Source organism: Lycium ferocissimum, chromosome 9, assembly GCF_029784015.1.
Source record: "Lycium ferocissimum isolate CSIRO_LF1 chromosome 9, AGI_CSIRO_Lferr_CH_V1, whole genome shotgun sequence".
NCBI classification, from domain to species: domain Eukaryota; kingdom Viridiplantae; phylum Streptophyta; class Magnoliopsida; order Solanales; family Solanaceae; genus Lycium; species Lycium ferocissimum.
This window is the reverse complement of record NC_081350.1, coordinates 45988507-46015680: the sequence shown is the minus strand read 5'-3', so window position 1 is coordinate 46015680 and position 27174 is coordinate 45988507. Positions and strand designations below refer to the sequence as shown.

The following is a 27174-nucleotide window of genomic DNA, read 5'->3' as shown; positions in this document are numbered from 1 at the left end:
TTTACATTTCATAGAAGACATTGAATTACTACCCCAAAAACTTCAAAAAAAGAAAAAAAAAAAAAAAAAAAAGAGGTTGGAGGGGTTTGAAAAGATGGATTTGAAATTCAAGTTGGTGCATTTTGCATTGGTGGTGTTATTTCTAGCACACCTTGGGGAATCTCAAAATGCAACTTTTGATATAACAAAGTATGGTGCCAATAGCAATGCTGATATTAGTGAGGTAAGTCACGCTTTTCCCCCCTCATTCTCTGGTTGATACACTCTAACCTATTATGTACCTACTTTCATCCAAGAAAATAGTAAAATCCAATTTCACATTTTATAAAAACCTTATTGCACCAAATGGTGTGGCCTAGCCAAGGGCGGAGCTAGGAATACGCAAGGAAATTCAATTGAATCTCATTCGTTCAAAAATTATGTAGCACAAATAGGACGAAAATGAATTCTTTTGCATGCGTATGATTTGTTGAATGCCATTTACACGTATAAAAAGAATTTAGTGTAATGGCAAAGGGGGTTTAAAATTTGCTTTAGGTCATAGGTTCAGATCCCAGATGTAATATTCTTGTATTTTTTGAACCCCCTTGTAAATATACTTGAGTCGGTCATAAGACCTAGTGGTTAATGAAGTGAGTGAAAATTATTGAAGATCGGGATTACATTCAAATCAGAAATCATGAAGCCAGGTTTACATCCAAACCAACACATAAAAAAACACTAACTGATTTCTTTAAATATGTCTAAGTCTTGAATGAAAGAGTTATTCGATACCTGTATGAAATAACCAAAAATACACATAAGCTGACCGGACATAAGTGTTACAAGAAAACAAAAAGCACCTTACATAACTTCAAAACAAACTGCAATATATTCTTTCTTTTCTCTATTTTCTATATATAAATCTTTCTTTTTCTTTTTTTTTTCTTTTCTATTTTGTTGATGTAAAATTTGGCTATTGTTTAGGCCGTTCTGAAAGCTTTTCAAGAGGCATGTCAATCTACAAGCCCAAGCACCATTGTGATCCCAAAGGGAACATTCCAAATGAACCAAGTGAAACTAGAAGGCCCATGCAAAGGCCCAATTGAACTTCAAATCCAAGCCACTTTGAAAGCTCCTTCAGATCCTAACCAACTCAAGACCGGTGAATGGTTGACTGTCAACAAACTTGATGGATTCACCATGTCTGGTGGTGGGATCCTTGATGGTCAAGGTAAAGCTGCATGGGAATGCAAGGAGTCCAAAAAGTGCAACAAGCTTCCCAATGTAAGTCCATTAATATTATTCTCCGACGTTTCTGTTTGGTCAAACTTTTAAAATCTGTTGATTTTGAAAAGTTTACGACTAAATGAGATTCAGGAAAAGTATTTGAGAAAAGTAACTATTTGTATTTGATCGAATTTATTGAGAAATGCTTTTACTAGTATTAGAGAAACCGTTTGTATTTGGTCTGTGCGGCAAAGCATGATATTATTTTTTTCCACACTGTTGATAGTTTTTAAATAATATAATTATTTTGTAAGGGTATTTTCGTCAATTAAAAAATAAAAATAAAACTTCTGTTTTCAACTTCTGCTTAAGGAAAATATACTTTTTTCATCTTTTTCCTTTTATCAGATATACAATTTCTTATTACTCAAAACCATTTACTTTTTTTCTTGAAAACTTAGCCAACAACCATAATCCTCCAATATAACTACTACAATTTTCAGGGAGAAAAAAAATATTAATTAATAGTTTCGAGAAACTTGACTAAACATAGTATAGTTATCCCATGACTAAAATCCGTTGATTAATTCTACTAACTCTATGATTTTTTTTCTTTTTCTATTACTTTTGCATGGTTTAGAACTTGAGCTTCAACTCCCTCACAAATTCCATAATCAAGGACATAACTACAATGGACAGCAAATCATTCCACGTGAACGTGAATCAATGCAAGAACTTAACGTTCCTCCACTTCAACGTCAGTGCTCCAGCTGGAAGCCCCAACACTGATGGCATCCACATCTCGAGGTCGAGCTCTGTGAATGTTACAGACTCCAGTTTTGCTACCGGAGATGATTGCATTTCCATTGGTGATGAAACGGAACAACTTTACATCACTAAGGTCACTTGTGGACCTGGTCATGGTATTAGTGTTGGTAGCCTTGGTGGAAATCCTGATGAAAAGCCAGTTGTTGGTGTTTTTGTTAAGAATTGCACTTTCATTAGCACTGACAATGGTGTTAGGATTAAGACATGGCCTGCTTCTCACCCTGGTGTTGTCTCGATATTCACTTTGAGGATATCATTGTGCAAAATGTTAGCAACCCTGTTGTCATTGATCAAGTTCTTGCCCAGCTGGCAAATGCAACAAAGATGTAAGTATCACGCACTTATAATTATCATTCTATTGAGGTGGTTGGGATTCTTATGTTACTAATCAGAGTTCCCTGGTTCGAGCACTAAGAATAGAGAACATCTTGGCAGAAAGCGCATTATCAGAATAATTTGCAAAAACAACCACTTCTATTGGCTTGTATTTTAAAATTGACCGCTTTCTCAAAATTTGACCATTGGTCTAATATTCAAAAAACGGCCACCTACTGTGCACGGGTTTGAGAAAGGATAGAACCACATTGAGCCTATTGCACACAACATGGTTGGAGTATTTACTATCTTAATCATAAGTCTATGGTTCGTGCGCTGAGAATAGAAAACCTCTTGCTAGGAAGTGTTTTACCTGGATAATTTGCAAGATAACCACATCTGTAGCCTGGTATTTAGAAGTTAGCCACTATTTTCAAAACTAGACCATTAGTCTAAAGTTGAAAAGTAGTCACGCACTATACACGGGTTTGGGAAGGGACATAACCACATTGAATCTATTGTATACAGTCTTACTTGCATCTTTACAAAAGACTAATTTCATGGCTTGCATCCTAAGCCTCCTGGTCACATGCCAACAATTTCTATTGTTGTACTAAGATTTCGTCATTGCTTTTTTTTTTTTTTTCAAAATTAGACCATTGGTCTGAAGTTCAAAAGGCCACTATGCACGGGTTTAGGAAAGAACAGAACCGCATTGAATCTGTTGTGCACATTCTTACTTGCATTTTTACAAAAGACTGTTTTCATGGCTTGCATCCTGGCTTCCTAGTCGCATGCCAACAATTTCTATCGTTGCACCATGATTTCCTCATTGTTATTATTTTTTTTTTTTTGCAGTTGCCTTCACAAGTGAAGATCAGCAAAGTGACTTTCCAAAACATAAAGGGTACATCAAGAACTCAAGATGCAGTATCACTTCTTTGCAGTAAAGGTACTCCATGTGAGGGTGTTGAAGTTGGTGACATTGACATCACATACAGTGGAAAAGAAGGTCCAGCAAAATCAAGTTGTGAAAATATTAAGCCAAGTTTAAAAGGAAAGCAAAATCCACAAGTTTGCACTGCTGCTGCTTCCCCTGCTGCTGCTCCTGCTGCTTCTTCGTCTTCTTAATTAATTAGCTAATAATTCTTAGTTAATTCCCTAATTTTGTTCATTTTGTTTTCTTCAACTTTTATTTAGGATGTTTACAAGATGACCATAAAAAAATGTAACAAAAATTTACAATTTGAATAAGAAATTCTCAACCTCTCTACCTCCCAAGATCTGCTCCGTTTTCTTTACCCGTATTCAATTAAACAGAAGTGATCCAAACAGATATTTCCCATTTACACCTTTTCTCACGTACCCAAATTTTACTTTTTTTAATAGTTAAAATATTTAAAATATTTTATGCATAGTTGAGAAATATCTGGTGAGTTAGCCGGCCCAACTCCAATTGTGCAAGCAAGGTTGAAACTAGAAGGAGCATGGACCAGCTCTGGGTATGGAAAAATCTTTGTTATGGAGCGCTTTTCCCGAATTGGCCCTATGCAGCGCGAATCCAGAATAGTTGGGCTCCAATGCAGGTATCGGACACCGGATGAGAAACCAAACCAAAAAAAAAGGAGCATGGACCTGCCCCTCTAACTTGCTCTCGCTTAAAACCAAATTTCAGCAGTGACATAATTCGGACTCATGATATACGTGCGACAAATTAAAAGCCACGGGGGGAAAACAAAAAAACAAAAAAATTGTATATATCTAAACATTTATAATTAAAAAATCGATTTGATTCTTCCCATAATAGTAGTACTATTCTATGGTAGAGCTAGTATGCCGAGAGGCGAAGTTACAATTTGAACATTATGAATTTGAAATTCTGTAGCAACATCACATGTCAGTAACTGGATTCTAAATTTTAATTTTTATATACATTTAGTGAACTCTTGATAGAATATATTGAACTAAAATTATTGGGTTTGGCCGAACCCATACATATGTTTTTAGCTCCACCCCTGAGTATGACATGACATTTAATCCACATGTACTTTTAGTAACATGAGGAAAATGACTTTGACATGCTAAACTATGACGAAATGGTTCAAAGGTGCAAAAAGAAATTGTGGAGACCACTGCTAGCTCTTTCATCTTGCTTAAGATTATTGTAAAAAGTTTTTAGTCAAAATGTATGTTAGTTAAAGAAAACAAATATGAGGTGCTGAATTGAATTGTACACAAACCCACACAGTGAGATGTTTAATTGGAGTCTTGATGGAGCAAGGTAATGTTAATAAAATAAATTTTGCCTATTGACCGTGTATACTATTTGTGTGAATCAAGTTATGTTTTCTGCAGAAACAACTAACAGTTTATAACAAATATAATCTGACGAGGAAAATTGAGTAACTTAGTAGAACATAGTGTACATATAAAAAACACGTTCAGTGTTGTTTTTTTTTGGCACAAACTTCAGACTCTCTGTCACCTATAAGATTGAGTTATCGCAATCTCTAGTTCGATCAGGACCAGAAGTCTAATTCGTTTGTTTATGGGAGCAACTCTCTGTTCCCATTCTCCTCCGAGGCATCAAGCGATTAGCTAGGTCAATCTATTTTTCCATCCGATGATCTTCACTCGAGGATTGACTCTATTCGACTTGCCTTGATTACCTAGCTAATGCTACCTTCGCAAGAAAAATCTCAAAGAATAGGGAATCTCTCTCTCTCTCTCATCCCCAACTCTGTCCCAACCTAGCCTAGTTGGGACACTCGGTAAAATCATGGCCTAGCCTACAAGTGGTAACCACCCTGTTTTGGTCTACTCTATGAAGTAACTGTTCTGCTAAGATGCAAGCAGTAAAATAATGAATGAGCTAAGCTCTGACCACTCCCCCCCCCCCCAGGGAAAAAAAAAGGCAACAGCAAAGGTTCGAGGAAAAAAGAACTCTTAACGGTGACCACTGAATAAGTTTCTTCGACTTGAATTAGATTAAAACCCAAGTCAATAGCAGGCAGAGCAAATGATTGAAGCAGATCACTTTTCTCCAAGAAAAGAAGATTTTACTTATCCCATCCAGTGATCCTACCAAACAAAACCACAATGAAACCATCTAAAAAAAAAAAAAACTAGAAATGCCATTTTTGCACACAATTAGTAAGTATAACACAAAAACAGTGTGAGAACTTGCTTATCAGTAAGTTCGCCTTTTGAAACTCTGCGCAATATGCAAAAGATGAGTCTACTTTCTTGATCAGTTAAATATCAAACATTCATAACCCACAAGAAATCAACCAAAAAATTATAGAAACTGAGATGGAGAAGTTCATGATTTATTGCCGGACTGAGTGCAATATGCATGTTCTTGTTTATCGAAAATGTTAAGCTTGATGATTTAAACAAATGTACATAGAAAGCAAGTGGTCAATGAAAGAAATCTTGTAATGTTTCACTCGCCCATTCACCTCCGAGACTTCACGATCCGCCATTGCAGTAGTACACACCATTACTAACCGTTCCAGTTGCATTGCCATTGTGCTTCATGTTTCCACTAGCCAAGCCCCATATGCGGATAGTACGATCATCGCTTGCTGATGCGAGCATATGAGGATTTGCTGGGTTCCAACTAACACAGTTGACAGTCCCAGAATATCCAGCCAACTCCACAATAACTTGTGATGAGCATTTGTGCCATATATATACCCGAAACATGGTACGAGATCAGGGTCAAATCCTCTCTGGGATATAACACTGAGAAAATACTCTCTCCAGGATAATAAAGCTGTCAAAGCACACAAACAAAGAAATAAAAGCTGGACATTGTCATCTTTGGGAGCAGAAGACAGGCCAGAACGACCTTACTTTTGATTGTTCAAAAAAAAAGGGGGAAAGAAAAGGAACTTGGAGTTGGTGCCCAAATAAAAAATCGCTAGCAATTAGTTTAATATGTCGTCGTTAAGTTTTATCTAAGTGCCAGTTAATTTTTCATATGATCATCGAACTTTTGATTTTTCTTACTGAACTCATTAAACTAATTTTGTAAGTAAAATTTAAATCACTAAATTTATGATTTGTTAATCAGAGAATAAATTTGATGGAAAAAGTGTGAGCTTATAAGCATGTCAAATCAAGTAAAATGCACATGTGACTGTCCAAGTCAACAACTACATTTACTCACTAATAAATAAACCGACTCATTGTTGGTTTATTTTTTTTGTGCCAATGGAATTTGATTCCATGACTTCTGGTTTAGGTTAGGAATAGGAAATATTGGGACTTTTGTCCCAAATTGAAGAGGGAAAGAAATTTATTGGATATACATAAAAAAGCACTTAAACTCTAGCTTAAAGAGCTGGGAAGATGGCAAGCGCTCGCGTCGCAGTCGTTAATCGCTACTTTGGGAGAAAATAATCCAATGTTAGGTGATGTTAGGTGTATTTATACACTTTTCCGCCATCTTTTACCCATACTTATACTGTATTTTAGAGCTAATGCATTAAATACACCTAACATCTATTAAATATGTGATATGGGACTAATTTGTGCTTTATTGTGGAATGAAGGTGGTTTAAGTTGAAAATGCTACAGTGTGAAGATGAAGAGATTTGGAGCAAAATTGAAGAAGAGGAAAAAGAAAAGAAGGTCACGTTGAAGTCTTTTGGGTACAACAAGGACCAATGAAGGGTAATCCGAGCAATTCTGGCTGATTCTGAGGCAGTGCGGGTTGGACGAGTGAGCGGAAGGAGGTTGCAACACTTGAAGGCAAAATACAACCACTGAAGGGTCTCATGCATTGGCTGTGCGTCGCACACCCAGCGCACAAAATACCCCTTTCTGATTCTCAGACCTGTTATGCATTGGCTGTGCGGAGCACAGCGGATGCACAGACATAGTCATGCGATGGCCATGCGATGCATGACCAAAGCACAAGAGGCGTCAGTTCTCCTAAGTTGATCGGGATTGGGCCCACTTATCTCATATTTGCCCTAGCTTATAAATAGCCGTTTTTACATTAGAATAGGGGACTTTTGACCTAGAGAGAGTAGGAGCCGCCGTGGAGGCCGGAGATTATTGGGTTTTATCTTTTCTTCTCCCTATTACTAGTTTATATATTTTCTTTGAATGATTTGTTGCTTTTCCTCCATGTCTATGTGGAGCTAAACTTCTCGTTCTAGGGTTGTGGTAAACCATGATTATTGATGTTTGGTGATTATTTCTTATCTTAATATGAGTTGTTGAGTTTGATTGCTTCTTTAATTCTGTTCATAATTGCTTGATTGTTTGGCCAACAGTTAGGTTCTATCGACTATCTAATATACATGCTTGGGAAAGATGTTGTTAGATTAGAGAAGGATTAAAGAGGGCGTGATCTGATTATCCCTACAGTTGGGCTAGGATTTGTGGCTAGGATAGGAATATACCTAGGCGCCGCGTTCAATTAAATACCATAAACGAATTGCGTTCTTAACAAGTCAATTCCATAGGAATATAGGCAGCGAACTATTTTGAATAGGCGAGTAGTAGTTCGGGAGAATACTACGAGAGTTAATAATCCGGTAAATTAGCAATCGTTGACAATTCGGATTAAAGGGAAATAGTTCGAAAACTCAACCGGATTGGTGAACCAACCGCAACCCTGGAACATTCGTCTCATTGATAATATAAAAACCCGCTCATTCTTTGTTGAAGTTCACTATTTGTCTCTTTTATCTTCAATTAGTTTATAATCACAATCTTCGAATTTCATCTCTTATATAGATAATTTGGATAGCTTAATTTAGTTGACGGTTAATCATAACTCCCTGTGGGTTCGACATCCGATTTCTAAAATCAGTATATTACTTGTACGACTACGTATACTTGCGTGTGCGTTTGGACGCAACATTAGGCAATAGTGAGGGGATTACATTCCTTAAGTACACACAGTGCAATCTGTGGGCTCGGAAGTTCATTTTCGTTTAATTAATGTTATGTTCCTGTTTATCTTTTTACTTGTTTCGAATACAGAAAGATAACAAGATTGAGAAATTTAATTACTTTACTATTTCTTGTATTCATTTTACTTTTGGTTTGTGGAGACTAAAGCCCTCGTGGCTTTTTACTCTGATTTTGGAAACTAAAATCCCTTCGATTCGTGGTGACCAATGAATCTGACATTCGTGGTCACAACTCCCTGGCTCACGAACGCGTAAAGGAAACCAACACAAAAAATCTATAATTTTAGTTCACAACCCGTGGTGTCAAAACACATCGAGCCCTCAGACTTTCACCCGACCATCCCGAGAAGGATCCCAAATAGGTATACACAACCTACCAAAGCTTCAAACACAATTTCAATCATTACATCTGCCCAGATTTGTATTAACATAAAATCGACAAACGCAGTCAGTCAATCGGTTTTCATTTAATGAGTTGACCGGTATTTGATTGAAAAAACCGAGGGACACGGTTGGTCTTAGGAAAATACTTTTTATTTATTTTTATTATTAAACTGATTGCTTCCACCAATTTCTGTATAATTATTTTGGCGCAAAACACTCCGACTAATATACAAACGGTGTCTCTCGGAAATAATATTCTGCCCAATTGTGCTAAAAAACAACCGACGGATGTCTATTGGTTTTTATTCAAAAATTATTATTTTTTTAAAATAGATAAGCTTTCCGATACTCCTCGTTGGTTATCGTCCGTCGATTTGTATCTCTCGGGAAAAGCCCTTTTTTAGCAGTGTGACTTCTTTGAGCCTGCAAAAGTTCATTAAGGAGGGCATTCCAGCGGCGTGGAAGCACGCTAATATTTTGTGTAAGAACAACATCCTCAGTGGGTTGGAGGACGACTTGTACAACGTCTACAATAATGTTGGCACTTCGAAAGAATCATGGAATGCACTTGAAAAGAAAAATAAAACTGAAGACGCCGACTTGAAGAAATTTGTGGCTGCGATGCTCTGGACAATAGAATGGTCCAAACAAGAAGTCTTGGAAAAAACAATATAATATCTCTAACATTATTAGCTTCTGATAATGGTAACAGACCATTAATAAGCCATAATAATTTCAATTCATATTTATTGTGTATAGCTCTAACGTTCTCATAAGGCCTTTGTAACAAACCCTTTGTCATTCAATTAGCATTTACTATTCTTTATTGCCAACGGTTGGAACATTCACCATCACCATAAGTCATTCTCATGTTGTCTTCTTTTATCTATATATACTTGTCCAATTCCTTGGTGAATGAATAAGATGTAGAGAAATTCCTTCTCTCAGATTCTATTAGTGTGCTGGGTTTTCTTTTATTTAATGTTTGTTCGTTTCGATGCTCCTAGTTTTATACTAGAAGAACTTATTGAATTATGAAGGATACACCTACACCGGGTGAAATATCCTTAAGGATGGTGTCTTTTGACGCGCCTCAAGCTTTCAAAAATTCACAATAATCTTCGTGATCAAATATTTTTCGTAAGATTTTCAATAAAGAATTCACGAGCAATTGTTACAACTGTGAAGAGAGTGGATATAATAAGTTTGTGGACTGCCATGCCCTAAAGAAGGACAAGAAAGGTCAAGCAAACAATCTGGTTGAAGAAACTCCAAAAATCTCACAAGGATTGACAAAATTGGCTTGTGCATTATGCTCTCCTAATGCAGCTTAGGTGGGAAATCCAAGGAATGGTTAATCAATTCTGGAGCCACACGTCATGTCTATGTCAATAGATGGATGTTTGCTTATGTTCCCGCTGGACTGAAGAGACCATATTTATGGGAAACTTATATCGTGTTAAAATTAAAGGAGTTTGCAAAATATCTCTCGAATAATGTTCACACCCTAAAATTTGCGAGAATTTGATTTCCACCGCACTTCTAGACCAAGTAAAACAAGAAAATTTATAGGTGGAAACATAAATCATTTAAAAAACATAAGAAAAAAAGAACTAGCTACCATGAAAAACTAATTCCCAACACCTTCTCCGCAACTCAATCTACGGTTTAAAATAAGTGGAAAGTTTCAATTTACACTATAAAAGGGCTTCAACATTGTTCTCTTTACATTTCATAGAAGACATTGAATTACTACCCCAAAAACTTCAACCAAAAAAAAAAAAAAAAGAGGTTGGAGGGGTTAGAAAAGATGGATTTGAAATTCAAGTTGGTGCATTTTGCATTGGTGGTGTTATTTCTAGCACACCTTGGGGAATCTCAAAATGCAACTTTTGATATAACAAAGTATGGTGCCAATAGCAATGCTGATATTAGTGAGGTAAGTCATGCTTTTCCCCCCTCATTATCTGGTTGATACATTCTAACCTATTCTATACCTACTTTCATCCAAGAAAATAGTAAAATACAATTTCACATTTTATAAAAGCCTTATTGCACCAAATGGTGTGGCTTAGCCAAGGGCGGAGCTAGGAATACGCAAGGAAATTAAATTGAATCTCATTCATTCAAAAACTATATAGCACAAATAGGACGAAAATGAAATCATTTGCATACATATGATTTGTTGAATGCCATTGACATGTATAAAAAGAATTTAGTGTAGTGGCAAAGGGGGTTTAAAATTTGCTTTAGGTCATAGGCTCAGATCCCTGATGCAATATTCTTGTATTTTTTGAACCCCCTTGGAAATATACTTGAGTCGGTCATAAGACCTAGTGATTAATGAAATGAGTGAAAAATAATGAAGATCGAGATTACATTCAAATCAGAAATCATGAAGCCAGGTTTACATCCAAACCAACACATAGAAAAAACACTAGTTGATTTCTTTCAATATGATTAAGTCTTGGATGAAAGAGATATTCGACAGCTGTATGAAATAACCAAAAATACACATAAGCTGACCAGACATAAATGTTATAAGAAAACAAAAAGCACCTTACATATCTTCAAAACAAACTGCAATATATTCTTTCTCTTCTCTATTTTCTTTATATAAATCTTTTTTTTTCTATTTTGTTGATGTAAAATTTGGTTATTGTTTAGGCCGTTCTGAAAGCTTTTCAAGAGGCATGTCAATCTACAAGCCCAAGCACCATTGTGATCCCAAAGGGAACATTCCAAATGAACCAAGTGAAACTAGAAGGCCCATGTAAAGGCCCAATTGAACTTCAAATCCAAGCCACTTTGAAAGCTCCTTCGCATCCTAACCAACTCAAGAAGCGGTGAATGGTTGACCGTCAACAAACTTGATGGATTCACCATGTCAGGTGGTGGGATCCTTGATGGTCAAGGTAAAGCTGCATGGGAATGCAAGGAGTCCAAAAAGTGCAACAAGCTTCCCAATGTAAGTCCACTAATATTATTCTGAGACGTTTCTGTTTGGTCAAACTTTCAAAATCTGTCGATTTTCAAAAGTTTACGATCAAATGAGATTCAGGAAAAGTATTTGAGAAAAGTAACTATTTGTATTTGATCGAATTGATTGAGAAATGCTTTTACTAGTATTAAGAAACCGTTTGCATTTGGTCTGTGCGGCCAAGCATGATATTATTGTTTTCCACACTGTTGATAGTTTTTAAATAATATAATTATTTTTTAAGGGTATTTTCTTCTGTTAAAAAAAATAAAAAATAAAACTTCGATTTTCTACTTCTACCTAAGAAAAATATAATTTTTTCATCTTTTTCCTTTTATCAGATATAGAATTTCTTATTACTCAAAACCACTTACTTTTTTCTTGAAAAGTTAGCCAAACACCATAATTCTCCAATATAACTACATTTTTTAGGGAGGAAAAAAACATTAATTAATAGTTTTGAGAAACTTGACTAAACATACTATAGTTATGCCATGACCAAAATCCGTTGATTAATTATACTAACTCTATGAATTTTTTTTATTTTTCTCTTACTTTTGCATGGTGTAGAACTTGAGCTTCAACTCCCTCACAAATTCCATAATCAAGGACGTAACTACCTTTGGACGGCAAATCATTCCACGTGAACGTGAATCAATGCAAGAACTTAACGTTCCTCCACTTCAACGTCGGTGCTCCGCTAGAAGCCCAACACTGATGGCATCCACATCTCAAGGTCGAGCTCTGTGAATGTTACAGACTCCAGTTTTGCTACCGGAGACGATTGCATTTCCATTGGCGATGAAACGGAACAACTTTACATCACTAAGGTCACTTGTGGACACTGGTCATGGTATTAGTGTTGGTAGCCTTGGTGGAAATCCGATGAAAAGCTTGAGTTGTTGGTGTTTTTGTTAAGAATTGCACTTTCGTTAGCCGACAATGGTGTTAGGATTAAGACATGGCACACTTCTCCTTTGGTGTTGTCTGCGATATTCACTTTGAGGATATCATTGTGCAAAATGTTAGCAACCATTTGTTGTCATTGATCAAGTTTATTGCCCGGTATGGCAAATGCAACAAAGATGTAAGTATCACGCACTTATAATTATCATTCTGTCGAGGTGGTTAGGATCCTTACGTTACTAATCAGAGTCCCCTTGTTCGAGCACTAAGAATAGAGAACCTCTTGGCAGAAAGCGCATTATCAAAATAGGTTGCAAAAACAACCACTTATGTTGGCTTGTATTTTAAAATTGGCCACTTTCTCAAAATTAGACCATTGGTCTAAAGTTCAAAAAGTGGCCACCTACTATGCACTGGTTTGAGAAAGGACAGATTCACATTGAGTCTATTGCACACACATGGTTGGAGTATTTACTATCTTAATCATAAGTCTATGGTTCGTGTGCTGAGAATAGAAAATTTTTTACTAGGAAGTGTTTTACCTAGATAATTTGGAAGATAACCACATCTGTAGCCTGTTATTTAGAATTTAACCACTATTTTCAAAATTAGACCATTACTCTAAAGTTGAAAGGTAGTCACCCACTATGCACGGGTTTGGGAAGGGACATAACCACATTGAATCTATTGTGTACACTCTTACTTGCATCTTTACAAAAGACTAATTTCATGGCTTGCATCCTAAGCCCCCTGGTCGCACGCCAACAATTTCTATCGTTTTACCAAGATTTCTTCATTGTTTTTTTTTTTTTCTTGTCAAAATTAGACCATTGGTCTAAAGTTCAAAAGGCCACTATGCACGGATTTAGGAAAGAACAGAACCGCGTTGAATCTGTTGTGCACATTCTTACTTGCATTTTACAAAAGACTGTTTTCATGGCTTGCATTCTGGCTTCCTAGTCACATGCCAACAATTTCTGTAGTTGCACCACGATTTCCTCATTGTTATTATTTTATTTTTTTGCAGTTGCCTTCACAAGTGAAGATCAGCAAAGTGACTTTCCAAAACATAAAGGGAACATCAAGAACTCAAGATGCAGTATCACTTCTTTGCAGTAAAGGTACTCCATGTGAAGGTGTTGAAGTTGGAGACATTGATATCACATACAGTGGAAAAGAAGGTCCAGCAAAATCAAGTTGTGAGAATATTAAGCCAAGTTTAAAAGGAAAGCAAAATCCACAAGTTTGCACTGCTGCTGCTTCCCCTGCTGCTACTCCTGCTGCTTCTTCGTCTTCTTAATTAATTAATTAATTCTTAGTTACTTCCCTAATTTTGTTCATTTTCTTTCTGCCACTTTAATTTAGGATGTTTACAAGATGACCATAAAAAGATGTAAAAAAAAAAATACTTACAATTTGAATAAGAAATTCTCAACCTCTCTACCTCCCGAGATCTGCCCCATTGTCTTTTACCCATATTTACAGTTCCCATTTACACATTTTCTCACATACCCAAATTTTACTTTTTTTAAAGTTAAAAAGCATTGAAATTATTTTATTTATATTCGAGAAATCTCTGGTGAGTTAGCCAGCCCAACTCCAATTGTGCATGCAAGTTTGAAACCCGAAGGAGCTTGGACCTGCCCCTCTAACATGCTCTCGCTTATATACCAAATTCCAACAGTGACATAGTTCGAACTCATGATATACGTATAACAAAAAGTAAAAAAAAAAAAAATTATTGTATATATCTACATCTAAACATTTATAATTAAAAAACAATTTGATTCTTCCCATAATAGTAGTACTATACTATGGTAGAGGTAGTCTGACAAGAGGCAAAGTTAGAATTTGAACTTTATGAATTCGAAATTGTATAGCAACATCAGATGTCAGTAGAATATAGTGAAATCTTAATAGAATATAAGATTTGAACTAAAATTATTGGGTTTGGCGAACCCATACATATGTTTTTAGCTCCGCCCTTGAGTATGACATGACATATTTAATCCACATGTACTTTAGTAACATCAGGAAAAGGACTCACACATGCTAAACTATGACAAGCTGGTGACAGGAGATGGTTCAAAGGTGCAAGGAAATTTGTGGAGAGCACTGGGTAGCTCTTTCAATCTTGCTTAAGATTATTGTAAAGAGGTTTGACTCAAATTAATGTATGCAGTTTTGAGAAACCAAACATGTGGTGCTCAATTGAATTGTCTACAACCCCACAAAGTGAGATGTTTGGAGTCCTGATGGAGCAAGGTAATGTTAATAAAATAAGTTTTGCCTACTAACAGTGTATAATATTTGTCTACATCAGGTTATGTTTTCTGCAAAAACAACTATCAGTTTCTAACAAATATAATCTGACAAAGAGGAAAACAGAGTAACTTGGTATAACATGTCAAATTACATTGATAGTGTAAATATAAAAAACACGTTCAGTGTTAGTGTTTTCAGCACAAACTTCAGACCCTTTTCGCCTATAAGATTGAGATGTCGCAATCTCTGGTTCGATCAGGACTAGAAGTCTAATTCATTTGTTTATGGGAGCAACTCTCTGTTCCCTTTCTCCACCGAGTCATCAAGCGATTAGCTAGGTCAATCTATTTTACCCTAAGACTAATTATGTTCGACTTGCCTTGATTGCCTATATCTAATCCTACCGTCACAAGCAAAATCTCAAAGAATAGGGGATCTCTCTCTCTCTCTCTCTCTCTGTCCCGACCTAGCCTAGTTGGGACTCCCGTTAAAATCATGGCCTAGCCTAGTCGATGAAGAAGACTACAAGTGGTAACCGCCCTGTTTTGGTCTACTCTATGAAGAAACTGCTCTGCTAAAATGCAAGCGGTAAAATAATGAATGGGCTAAGCTCCAAGCCCCCAAAAAAAGAGCAACAGCAAAGATTCAAGGACAAAACAACTGTTAACGGTGACTACTGAATAAGTTTCTTCGACTTGAATTAGGTTAAAACCCAAGTCAATAGCAGGCAGAGCAAATGACTGAAGATATACAATGAACAGATCACTTTTCTCCAAGAAAAGAAGATTTTTCTTATCCCAGCCAGTGATCCTACCAAACAAAGCCATAATGAAACCATCTAAAAATACTAGAAATACCATTTTTCACACCATTATGAACTATAACACAAAAACAATGTGAGAACTTGCTTATCAGTAAGTGAGAAAACCTCATAGTTCTCCCATTTCCCCATGGGCCAAAAGATGAGTCTCTCACTCAAAGTTTTGGAGATCAAAAGTTGGCCTTTTGAAATTCTGGGCTAATATCTACTTTCTTGATCAGTTGAATATCAAAGATTCATAACCCACAAGAAATCAACCAAAAAAATATAGAAACTGAGATGGAGAAGTTCATGATTTATTGCCGGACTGAATGCAATATGCATGTTCTTGTTTATCGAAAATGTTAAGCTTGATGATGTAAACGAATGTACATAGAAAGCGAATGGTCAATGAAAGAAATCTTGTAATGTTTCACTCGCCCATTCACCTCCGAGACTTCACGATCCGCCATTGCAGTAGTGCACACCATTACTAACAGTTCCAGTTGCATTGCCATTGTGCTTCATGTTTCCACCAGCCAAGCCCCATATGCGAATAGTACGATCATCGCTTGCTGATGCGAGCATATGAGGATTTGCTGGGTTCCAACTAACACAGTTGACAGTCCCAGAATGTCCAGCCAACTCCACAATGACTTGTGATGAGCATTTGTGCCATATATATACCTGAAATATGGTATGAGATCAAGATCAAATTCTCTATCTGGGATAAAACACTGAGCAAATACTCTCTCCAGGATAATAAAGATGTCAAAGCACACAAAGAAAGAAATAAAAGCAGGACATTGTCATCTTTGGGAGCAGAAGACAGGCCAGAACGACCTTACTTTTGATTGTTCAAAAAAGAAAAAAAAAGAAAAAAAGAAAAAGAACTTGGAGTTGGTGCCCAAATAACAAATCGCTAGCAAGATTCATTTCGACCCATCACAGTTCTTATGGGTGTCAAATGGCGGCTGGGCTGGATTTGAACGGGTTAAAATGTGTTAAGTTGATTAATGAACGGGTCATCACTTGGGCTAAAATGGGCTAAAAAAACATGTCATAACTCAACCCGCCCAATTCTTATTAAGCTTTTAATTTCTTTGTTTGTTCTTTTATAATATTTTTTTCTTTATTATAGCTATATATAACATATCAAACTAAAAAAATAACTTTTTGAAAATATTCTTACAAGGTTTTTATGGGTCAATTTGGGCTACATATCAATTCAATGTGGGTTAGCTATCAGCCCAATTTTTAGATGGGCTGAGCTAATAAATGGACAGGTCAATAACCCGTCCAAACTTGAATGGGTTGGGCGGATCATGTTTTCATGGGTTAATTTTGCCACCCCTAATAGTTCTCAATCATTTCATGGCACCAGGCAGTGGCGGAACCAGAATTTTCACCAAGGGGGTTCAAAAATATGAAGACGTAAATACACGAAGAAGTCAAGGGGGTTCAACATCTACTATATACACATAAAAATAATTTTAACCTTTTATATATAATGTGATTTTCGCCGAAGGGGTTCAGATGAACCCCCTGGTGCCTACCTAGCTCCGCCCCTGGCACCAGGTATGGCTGAACCGTCTACAACCGGGAGAAGCTAATTCACATAGAAGAATTAGGGTGTCCTACATCTCTTTGCTGATGCAAATAAGTAAGAACCAAACAAGCGATAGCATTGAAAGAAAGAATAGGAAAGAGGGTAGTAACTGTATTAGTACAAGATCCAGTATATCACTAAGTATTTCTGTGATCTCTGCCCAGTAATCAGGAAAGGAATAGAAAAACTTTTTACTGGTATATGTTTACATCTGATGCCAATTTTCAGTTTTCAGGTTTTGTGTTGCTAACCAGGCAGCTCATGTGTACCACCAATATAAAACTTCCATTACAAAAAGAGAATAATATGTGGTCATGAAAAAGATGCATTCGTGGTCAAAAGACGTAAACCATCCGAGTAGAATTGTCAAATTGCTTGAATATGAAAATAGGCATACAAATCATAATAACAAAAAGATTTGGTCAAGTACCTGTGAATTCTCACTCCCACTGGCAATGAAAGATTGATCTATTCCACCAAAGCAAGACCGTACGACAAAGCGTTCTCGTTTATGCCCTTTATATATGGCTATAAGTCTTATACTCCCCTCTATACTCCAAAGATGTATTTCTTCGTTCCAAAGACTTATCAATATATATCTACTGTCTGCGGACAATACAAATGAAGTTATTGCTTTGTCCTCCTGAATTATTCGCTTTTCTTTTGATTCCAATCCAAATAATAGTATCATATTATCTTTACAAACAGAGACCATGTGTTTCCCATCCCTTGTTATCTCCAAATCTGCTATTCTACTAATCCGATGGCCTTTCCAACAATCCAGCTCTTTCCCTGCAAGATCCCACATGCTAATGCTTTTGTCAGTAACACCACAAAATATCCTTTTGCCATCTGGAGCCCATCCACAGGAGGTCAAACCAAGACCATGTTTCATGTAAGTATGTATACATTCACCGGAGCTCACATCCCACCGTCTAACAACCTCCTCTTCTCCACAAGTGAGAAGCTGATTGTCATCTGGGCCCCATGAGATATATGACACAGGCTTCTCGTGACCAGAAAATCGGTGCTTCAGGCAGAACCTCCCATCCAACTTCATCTGCAAAAGGGCAAATAATTGAGAGGTGAACTTAAATCTTCATTTAATCCTATCATAAAAAATCAGATTTTCAACAATAACAGCTCACTTTTCCCATGTTCTCTGAACTACCTCCGTCGGGAAAAAGAACCAGAAAACTCATCTATTTTAGATCTTTTGCCAAAAATCATAACAACAACAACATATCCAGTATAATCCCACAAGTGGAGGCTGGGGAGGGTGGTGTGTAGGCAGACCTTACCCCTACCTTGTGAAGGTAGAGAATCCTATACACCTATATAGGATTAATATCCTATATAGGTGAACTTAAATCTTCAATTAATCCTATCATAAAAAATCAGATTTTCAACAATAACAGCTCACTTTTCCCATGTTCTCTGAACTACCTCCCTCGGGAAAAAGAACCAGAAAACTCATCTATTTTAGATCTTTTGCCAAAAATCATAACAACAACAACATATCCAGTATAATCCCACAAGTGGAGGCTGGGGAGGGTGGTGTGTAGGCAGACCTTACCCCTACCTTGTGAAGGTAGAGAATCCTATACACCTATAATAGGATTCTAAAGGTCGGAGGATGAATGTTGCACATCGTACACCATTGTTAAAATGGTATTGTGGGATACATAAAATAAGAATGAAGTGAGAGAAGAAATTCAACAAAAAAAAGTGATATTTTTAGTTAAAATTAATAGAGGGTAGAACAAGCAATAGTCAAGAGGACTTTTGATAAAGCAAAAATCTATCGAGCAATATTTAAGAGCACTTAAACTTACCTCCCATATAATAACCGAACAATCGGCAGATGATGAGGCTAAGTACTTCCCATTATGAGAGAACTGCAAAAACCAGACTTCATCTTTGTGTTCTTGTAATATCTGGCCAATTGCAAGCATGCAAGCAAGGAAGAAACGATTAGAGCCCAGCGTGATCAGTGAACCCTTCTCTTTTTTCTTTTACTTTTAACTTTTAATAATTGATCTAAACCCCTTCATTCTCAGGAGAAAAAAAATTAGTCTAAGCCCTTCTACCAATCATAGTCAAGTAAATTATATCATTGTTAAAAGAAGGAAAACCCTCCATATGAGGAATATATGCAATCAAGCTCTATACAAGGACATTACTAGAAAAACTCAAACCAAGTCGTCACATTTGACAAACTTTTCTGCATCATTCTCTAGGAAATACATGTGCATACTTTCTTTTTGATATCTATGGAAGAATCAATAATCTACTCTCGCAGGCCTTCAAATCTAGAACGTCTAAAAGATGGATGCAAATTGACAGAAAGAAGGGTAAGAACAATAAAGTGGATATTGGACTAGGTAGAGGACAAAAAAAAAAAAAAAAAAAAAAAAAACTTAATGGAAAATAGAGAGAAGCAAGAAGGGAATAAGAGGAAGAAGCATGTCAGTATTCCAATTCAATTTCGAAGATCCTAGAACCTTATTATCCCAAATTGTTACAACAATCTCAATCCTAAACTAAGCCTTATATCACGATAAAATTTGAAGATCTTCAAACCTTATACTCATGATTCTGAAAGTGCTAAAAAATTGAACACTCCCTCCATTTCAATTTATGTATGTTACTATCCTTTTAACTTGTTTTAAAATTTTATAATACATGCTTGAACTGGAGCACCACAGTAATAGCCTTATACACATACTTGTACTTGCTGATATAAGAAAATAGGCAAACATTATTGACAGAATGACAGCATAATTAAATATGGAATAAATCAAAATTTTACACAATAGAAAGCACAAACTTGGAACTTGATCAACACATCACCTCACACCCACTGATATAAACTTAAACACAGATGGAACAAGTTACTAGGTGATTAATAACGCAATTACCTGACAACCAATCCTGAAAGAAATAATTACCAGTCCAATGCCTTACAGTGATCTAATATACAAAATAGCCAACAAATGTATAGATTTTGTATATTAAGTATAAATATACATATAATATACATAATCACTGTATATGTTTTGTATATTTTGGCTAGCGCCCGTAATTAATTTCGGCTGACAGGCCAAAAATGAAAAAAGCCCATCCTGAAATGATAGTGCTTGCAGGTTAAAAAAGCATGAAGAGTCAAATGTGATCTAACCTGCAAAGTTCGAGATGGAATCTGATCTATTCCACACTCGTGATCAGTGAGCAATGACATTTCAGTGGCTAATGAGTTGTGATACATACAAGATTCTAGTTGCAATTGAAGGGCCTGTTCAACAAGATGGATCAATCTTTTTTCAGGAATCATGACTGAAGGGGGGAGCAGTCTTTGCATTTCTTCTAGTAGCTTTGTCCTTGATTTTATTTTCACAACCTGTTGTGAAGGTGATATAATGCATAATGAAAGCTCGCGGACTCTATCGTTATTTATGCAAAGAGGTGCAATCTCAGTCCTCAATGTCTTCAAAGCATGCGTGATTTTTCCCCTCTCTAACAGTTCAAAGAATTTTTGCTCCAGTATCACAAAAGATGCCAACTTCACAATTTTTTCATCCACGAGACTGATTTGATGCAATGTGGCTACACTTTCATCCCATTTCCCGTCAAGGATTTGCTGCATGAATAAATTTACTGGAGAGGGATGCAAAGGTATCCCCGACTCTTCCTCTAGATACGCCCCCGTCTTCGTATAACCAAGAGAATTTAATGCCTCGGCTATGATCCGAACAAATTCGGCTTTCTTGACAACTCCTTTTGTACCAACAATCTCATCGTCCCCTTGAATTTCCAGAGGACGAACCATCGAGCAACTTGCAGGATCCCTAAAAAGTGTGCCGTTCGAACGATCTGCTGATTCTCCAAATGATATTTTCACACGTTTTGAGAGTGGTTCATCATCCTCTGCGCCTCCCATGAAATATATGTCTCAGTCCATATATAACAGCAGGTGCATAAACGGATCTGGGAGTTGAAATCGTGATCTCAATCCTTCAAAGGAAAAACACGACTACCTGCCTAACACCAGAAAAGGAAAGAACATACAATCAATAAAGTTGGAAAAGCATAACAAGAAAAAACTTAAAGTAGAGGATTACTTGCTTAAATGAATCCAAGATATGAAAAATGAAATACAGAGGGAGAGGGAGACGGGGGCGGAGAAGTAGAGGAGAAAGACACAAACTGCATTAACAAGAGCGTAGGTTTTAAAACATCTCATATTCACATCATCTTTCAATCTATTATATACTAAACATTTTTGTATGCACTCTCAAAACCTAAGGACACGTGTACGGGTACCTGATACGGGGCGCGGATCTAAAGGTTGGATTCTTCATCGCATAAATTTTAGGATTTAGGGATATCGATTCGACTGCGGATATGGGTAAGGGGATACAGCCAATAAATGTATATTACAACATATAAAGTATATATCTCGATTAATTGTAGCTACAAAACAATTCTTTATAAACACCTAATATTTTATTCATAAAATATCTCGTGTAATAGCAAAACATTCTCATACTTTACAACAACAACAACAACAACATACCCAGTGTAATCCCACGAGTAGGGTCTGGGGAGGGTAGATTGTACGCAGACCTTACCTCTACCTTAAGAAGGTAGAGAGGTTGTTTCTGAGAGACCCTCAGCTCAAAGAATTTCTCATACTTTATATAACTATATATATGACATAAACCCAACAACCAAACCAAATACCCAAGTTGCTGTAAAGCGCATTTTATTTAATGATAAGGTTATGAATCAACAAAGAAAAAATGAAGCTATAGTTCTCAGTCATATATGTAGTCAAAGCACCCAAGATAAGGTGAGCAAGTCAGGTGTTGGATCTCACACCCATGTCGTGTCGACACAGGTGCGCAAAGCATTTTGAAGAGTCCGAGTAACATAGCTCAAAACAATCCAATGCTGCCAGTTACAAATAGCAAAGAGCCTCCCAACCATCGCCTACCCCACATAAGTTTGCAATTAAGGAGATTTACTAAATAAAATGCCGTTATAAGACCAAACAACTTTTCATGACCGTGTGACATACCAGCAATTGTTTCTTATACAGAATGGTTCTTCATGCTTAAGTCAAAATTGAATGTCAATAGCGTATGAGCTGTGTATAAAGCAATAACAAGAGAAATGGAACCGGTAACCAAGGTTAAAATATTGTATTCAAACACCTATGAGGGCGAGACGGGAGAAAGAAAGAGGGTGGGAGGAGACTGAATTAAATGCTTAATCAACAAATAGCCCAAATCGGACATTCAAGTTTCATTATTGAAAAGATGATCCATATACAAGTATCGAACTGTTGAACAATTTGCATATTTCTTTCCTTCCAAAATCCACATAAAATGAAAGGCCCACTTCTACTCTCTTTTCTTTTTTCTTTTTTTTAAATCTAATTAAGTTCGTCAACATAGAATATTTTTCCCTTTTTGAGATAAGTTTAATGCATAGATTCTTTTCTTACTCGACCAAGTCCTCACCCTTGGGTTATCAGACCTAAACAGGTGGTATTCCCAGTTATTGCCGTCTCCCAAGCCAGAATAAGAAACTAGATACAAATACACAAGTGTGGTCATCAGTATCTCCTCCACACTTCCTATCCTCTAAGCAGGGGCTAATGAATGCTTAAGCTACACCATCCAAGATGTTAAACTATCTATCCTAAAAAATATAGTTAAAGAAAACATCCAAACTTCATAAGCCACTGTCAACTTGTTAGGTCATTACAAGCTTAACATGTTAGAGAGAGGACATTTTAATGTTTTTTCAACAAGGCCTGGAACCCGGTCACCTCACTTGTAGATATGATTCTTTCCCTTAGGCCAAGCAGGTAAAATATGTTTTATTTATGAGTGCCAGTCAGACTCGAACCCATGACCTTTGCTTGCTCCAATAATATGTTGAAATGTGTGTACTGCCTCTTTAAAAAATTGAAATTATTAGAGACGACACTTTTGTATGTGTGTATTTACGTTTGCAACAATGATCAACAATGACTAAATTCTCAATAATCATGGTCCTCTAATTTCCAGTTGCATCTAGTATACAACAACAACAACTACATACCCAGTGAAATCCCACAAGTGGGGTCTGGAGAGGGTAGAGTGTACGCAGACCATACCCCTACATTGGGAGGTAGAGAGGTTGTTTCCGGTAGACCCTCAGCACAAGAACAAGCAAATTCAAAGCGGTACAAAAGAATAACGAAAGCGAATAAGCTAAGGCAAAACACTATAAAAGCATGATAGAGCAGTCTGAAAAAAAAATGAGCAGTAGCTACCACAAATTAATACGAAAATCAAAATAGAAGAAACTCGCTTTGGTTAATTCTGTTATTGTATTGCTTATACCTCCCAAGGTAAGGGTAGGGTCTGTGTATACTCTACCCTACCCAAACCCACACTTTATGGGATTTCACTGGGTATGTTGTTGTTGTAAAGTAGAAGAAACATCAGATAATAACAGAAATCGAAGGGCAAAAACTACAAAGATAATACTATGACTACTAGTAGGAAAGGACAAGCGGGACAATGCTCAACTACCTACTAACCTTCTACCCTAATTTGTGTCCTCCGTAACCTCCTAGTAAGGTCATGTTCTCGGTAAGCTGAAACTGCGTCATGTCCTGTCTAATCACCTCTCCCGGATACTTCTTCGGCCTACCTCTACCTCTCCTGAAACCGTCCATAGCCAACCTCTCACACCTCCGCTGGTGCGTTAGTGCATCTCCTCTGGACATGTCCAAACCATCTCAGCCTCGCTTCCGCATCTTGTCCTCTACCGATGCCACTCCATTTGAAGGTCAAAAACATAATCCACGCCAACAACTGCAATGGCTAGTGATTCGACTATAGATATTTGATGAGGAGCTAACCAAACAATACAACAATAGACTTAAGTGTTCACTTCATCAAACTTAGTGCAATCTATGGTCAGAACAGGTCTACACATTATAGTTTCTAGTTCATTAAGGTAAATCAGCTTGGAGGCGGAACCAAGATTTAAAGTTTATGGTTCCTATAATGACCTTAAGCTAGTATTAAGGTCAAACCTCTCTATAGTAGTCATTCTCTATAACAACATTTCACTATAACAGCCAAGTTTTCTTTGGAACTTAGATTCATATTGTGTTACATCATATAGGTTCTTTATAACAACATCTCGTTTATAGTAACCAAAATTCGACAAAAACAATGCCGTTATAATGAGGTTTGACTGTATAAATATATAGTAGAATTTTAATATTTATACAAGGTCTTAACAAGAGCTACTGAGTTCACGTGAACCCATAATCAGGCCTCTAGATCAGCTCCTAATAAAACACTCTAATTGACTATTATGCCTCAATCGAGAACTAGAAAGGACCGGCACTATGAATCCTCCTCTCTATCCATTTCGCTTCATCCAATCCCATATACAACAACAACATACCCAGTGCATCCACAAGTGGGGTCTGGGTAGGGTAGAATCTATCTGAGACCTTACCCCTACCACCTTTGTGGGGTAGAAAGATTGTTCCCGATAGACGCTCGGCCAATCCCATATCAAATGACATTAATGAATAAATTTTTTTGTTACCCAACTAATTCAACTTGAAACACATCCACTCTATACAAACTCCTAAAAGTTCCAAATTAGCATAAACAACTACTAACTTAAGTTCTTCAAAACAAACTACAACAATCACACATAATCCAAATTACAAAAAGTCATTAAGTACTAATGAATAAATCCAACAAATAACTACTTACAGTTACACCTAACTCACCAATATCCATAATCAAGAATCAAACAAAACCCAACTCAAAAACAATTTAAATAAAAACAAAACACAAAAAAAAAAAAAAAAAAAAAAAAAAAAAATTTACCACAAAAATATATCAATAGATTCTTGTCAAATCTTCAATAACGCTTAAGATCAAAATGGGTATACAAAAAAAGATTAAAAGTAACTGAATTTGTAATGGATAACCTCAATATGAAATTATTAAAAAAAAAATACCTTTTTGTCTCTTATTTGTCGGCACCTTAATATAATAATAATCTGTATATTAGATGAGTGTAGCAAATCTATGGATTTAAGAGGAGATAAAAAAAAAAAGAATTTAAAAAAAAAAGTTTAGAGAAATATTACTAACTGTTTTGGAAGCTGTATTAATGGCGGTTTGATTGTTGTGAAGAAAAAATGGTGGAGAAGGGGGGTATTTTTATTTTTATTTTTATTTTTTTTAGTTTTTTTGTGTGATGTATTTATATATAGTGCTTTGTAAGTATCAAAAATGAAAAAAGTATTAGTAGTAAAATATTGTTGTAATATTTGTAAGTATAGTATTGCGTGGTTCAAGAAACAACCTTTAAGAGGAACGCATAATACTGAATTTCTTTGACACGAAGATTTCTGTTAAACATCTAACACCTTGCTTGGGATAGTTGTTAATTGTTGTATTGTATTGTGTTGTGTTGTTAATTTAAATGCAATGTTTGTTTTGATTGTTAATCTGATTTTATTGGATCGTATGGTTATTCATCGTTACGTAACGGTCGATTTAATCCCTGGTTACCCTCCTATTATTTTTTTTCATTTTATCTTTGCTTATTATCTGATGATCATATTTTATCATTTACGGTGTCTTATTATGATAGCTTTACTCTGTAACCTACTTTTTATAGGTTTATCCTTCAAATTGTTTATGCTTGGCATTATGTAACAACAAAAACAATACATTAGAATGCAGCACAACAGAGTATATAATATGAATAATATGTAACAACCATCCAAACAAGGCGTAAGAAGGAGGAACAAATTGTGAGAATTGAAGACGTAAGCTTTGGTGAACTTAGTTTTGAGTTGTATTTCTCTTCCTGCCTTGTTTAAGCTTTAAAATTATGATAATATTGCATACTTTGTGAGTAATCGAATAGGAGAATTAGGTTAAATCCATTATAAAGTTACACTGGAATGTCATAACTTGTATGTCATAATTTTGAAATATATTTTCCTTTTATTTATTTGTAGCTTTGAAACAATAGTTAGATTGAATATATCATGAAGCATATCAGTTTGTTATGACTTACCGGCAGTGGCGGATCCAGGATTTTCATTCAGGGTGTTCGGAAAAAGAAAAAAAAACTAAATATACACTGTAATTTTTTGCCGAGGGTGTTCAAAAGTTAATATATGCACATAAACACAGAAAATTAATCCTACATATACACTGTAATCCGAACACCCTGACTCCCAAGTAGATCTGCCCCTGCTTACAGGTCACGGTTTTAAAATACATTTTAAAACAATAGTTAATTCCTCTTATCGACGTCTCTTCGGTCAACTTAAGAGTATTTTAGTCCGTAATTATTTCGCAAATATTAAAAAGTAGGGACAAAATTAAAATATTCACCCCAAAGTAAGTACCCTTTTATACGAATAGAAATTGCTACCTACATCTCCTTTTCTCTTTACTATTTAAGCCACAACTAATGTTTCAAAAGGTATTTAATTTGTAATTACTATAGACAAACTTCAAATTAGACCATGTATCTTCTCCTCCTCCGCTCCTTCTCGTGTATCGTTTTTCCAAAGCTCACATTGAAATTACTCGTCTAAATTAGCATAGAACTACATGTCTTGTCACAATTTTATAAATGGAGACATTAATAGAACTAAACAGCAACTTTGAAAGGAAAAATTTCGAGCATCAAAATGAGTTTGTAATGATAAAGAACTAAAAGAACAATTGATTAACAAAATAAATCTTTCATAAACATGTGTATTTGTAGACAACGAAATAGATATGAAGAGATGAACCTACAAAGCATAGAAGAAGAAGTCTAAACATGCAAAAAGTTATAGATTTCGGCTATGCCGTAAAAAGGAATCTTAAATTTGGCTATTTGTGCAATT

At 36.1% G+C, this 27174-nt stretch overlaps 2 protein-coding genes and 1 pseudogene across 6 annotated transcripts; 2 read left to right on the top strand and 1 right to left on the bottom strand.

Moving 5' to 3' along the window:
- Positions 1-2: 2 nt before the first annotated feature.
- Positions 3-3633, top strand: LOC132031083 (polygalacturonase-like). Its single transcript, XM_059420942.1, is given in 6 exon segments — positions 3-223; positions 967-1266; positions 1850-2267; positions 2270-2332; positions 2335-2363; positions 3211-3633. Coding segments are annotated over 6 exon segments (1212 nt in total). The 5' UTR covers positions 3-94; the 3' UTR covers positions 3484-3633.
- Positions 3634-10389: 6756 nt separating this feature from the next.
- Positions 10390-14008, top strand: LOC132029279 (polygalacturonase-like; annotated as a pseudogene).
- Positions 14009-15920: 1912 nt separating this feature from the next.
- Positions 15921-25564, bottom strand: LOC132031081 (WD repeat-containing protein 26 homolog). Of its 5 annotated transcripts, none has more exons than XM_059420938.1 (5): positions 25412-25564; positions 20410-21269; positions 19064-19165; positions 17659-18288; positions 15921-16306 (listed from the first exon to the last, which is right to left on the bottom strand). In XM_059420938.1, the coding sequence occupies exons 2-5, from the start codon at positions 21166-21168 to the stop codon at positions 16079-16081; spliced, it is 1719 nt and encodes a 572-aa protein (XP_059276921.1). In that variant the 5' UTR covers positions 21169-21269; positions 25412-25564; the 3' UTR covers positions 15921-16078. The 5 variants fall into 5 exon arrangements, with proteins under 5 accessions (XP_059276921.1, XP_059276924.1, XP_059276920.1 ...); XM_059420941.1 differs by having other exon boundaries at positions 25408-25555; XM_059420937.1 differs by having other exon boundaries at positions 25276-25509.
- Positions 25565-27174: the final 1610 nt, after the last annotated feature.

Coding starts and splice junctions, on each gene's coding strand:
- LOC132031081 (XM_059420938.1), bottom strand. CDS start 21,168: ATGGGAGGCGCAGAGGATGATGAACCACTCTCAAAACGTGTGAAAATA. Junction 19,166..20,409: donor TTCCATCTCGAACTTTGCAG/GTTAGATCACAT, acceptor GCAATTGGCCAG/ATATTACAAGAACACAAAGA. Junction 16,307..17,658: donor GTGGGAGTGAGAATTCACAG/GTACTTGACCAA, acceptor ACCATATTTCAG/GTATATATATGGCACAAATG.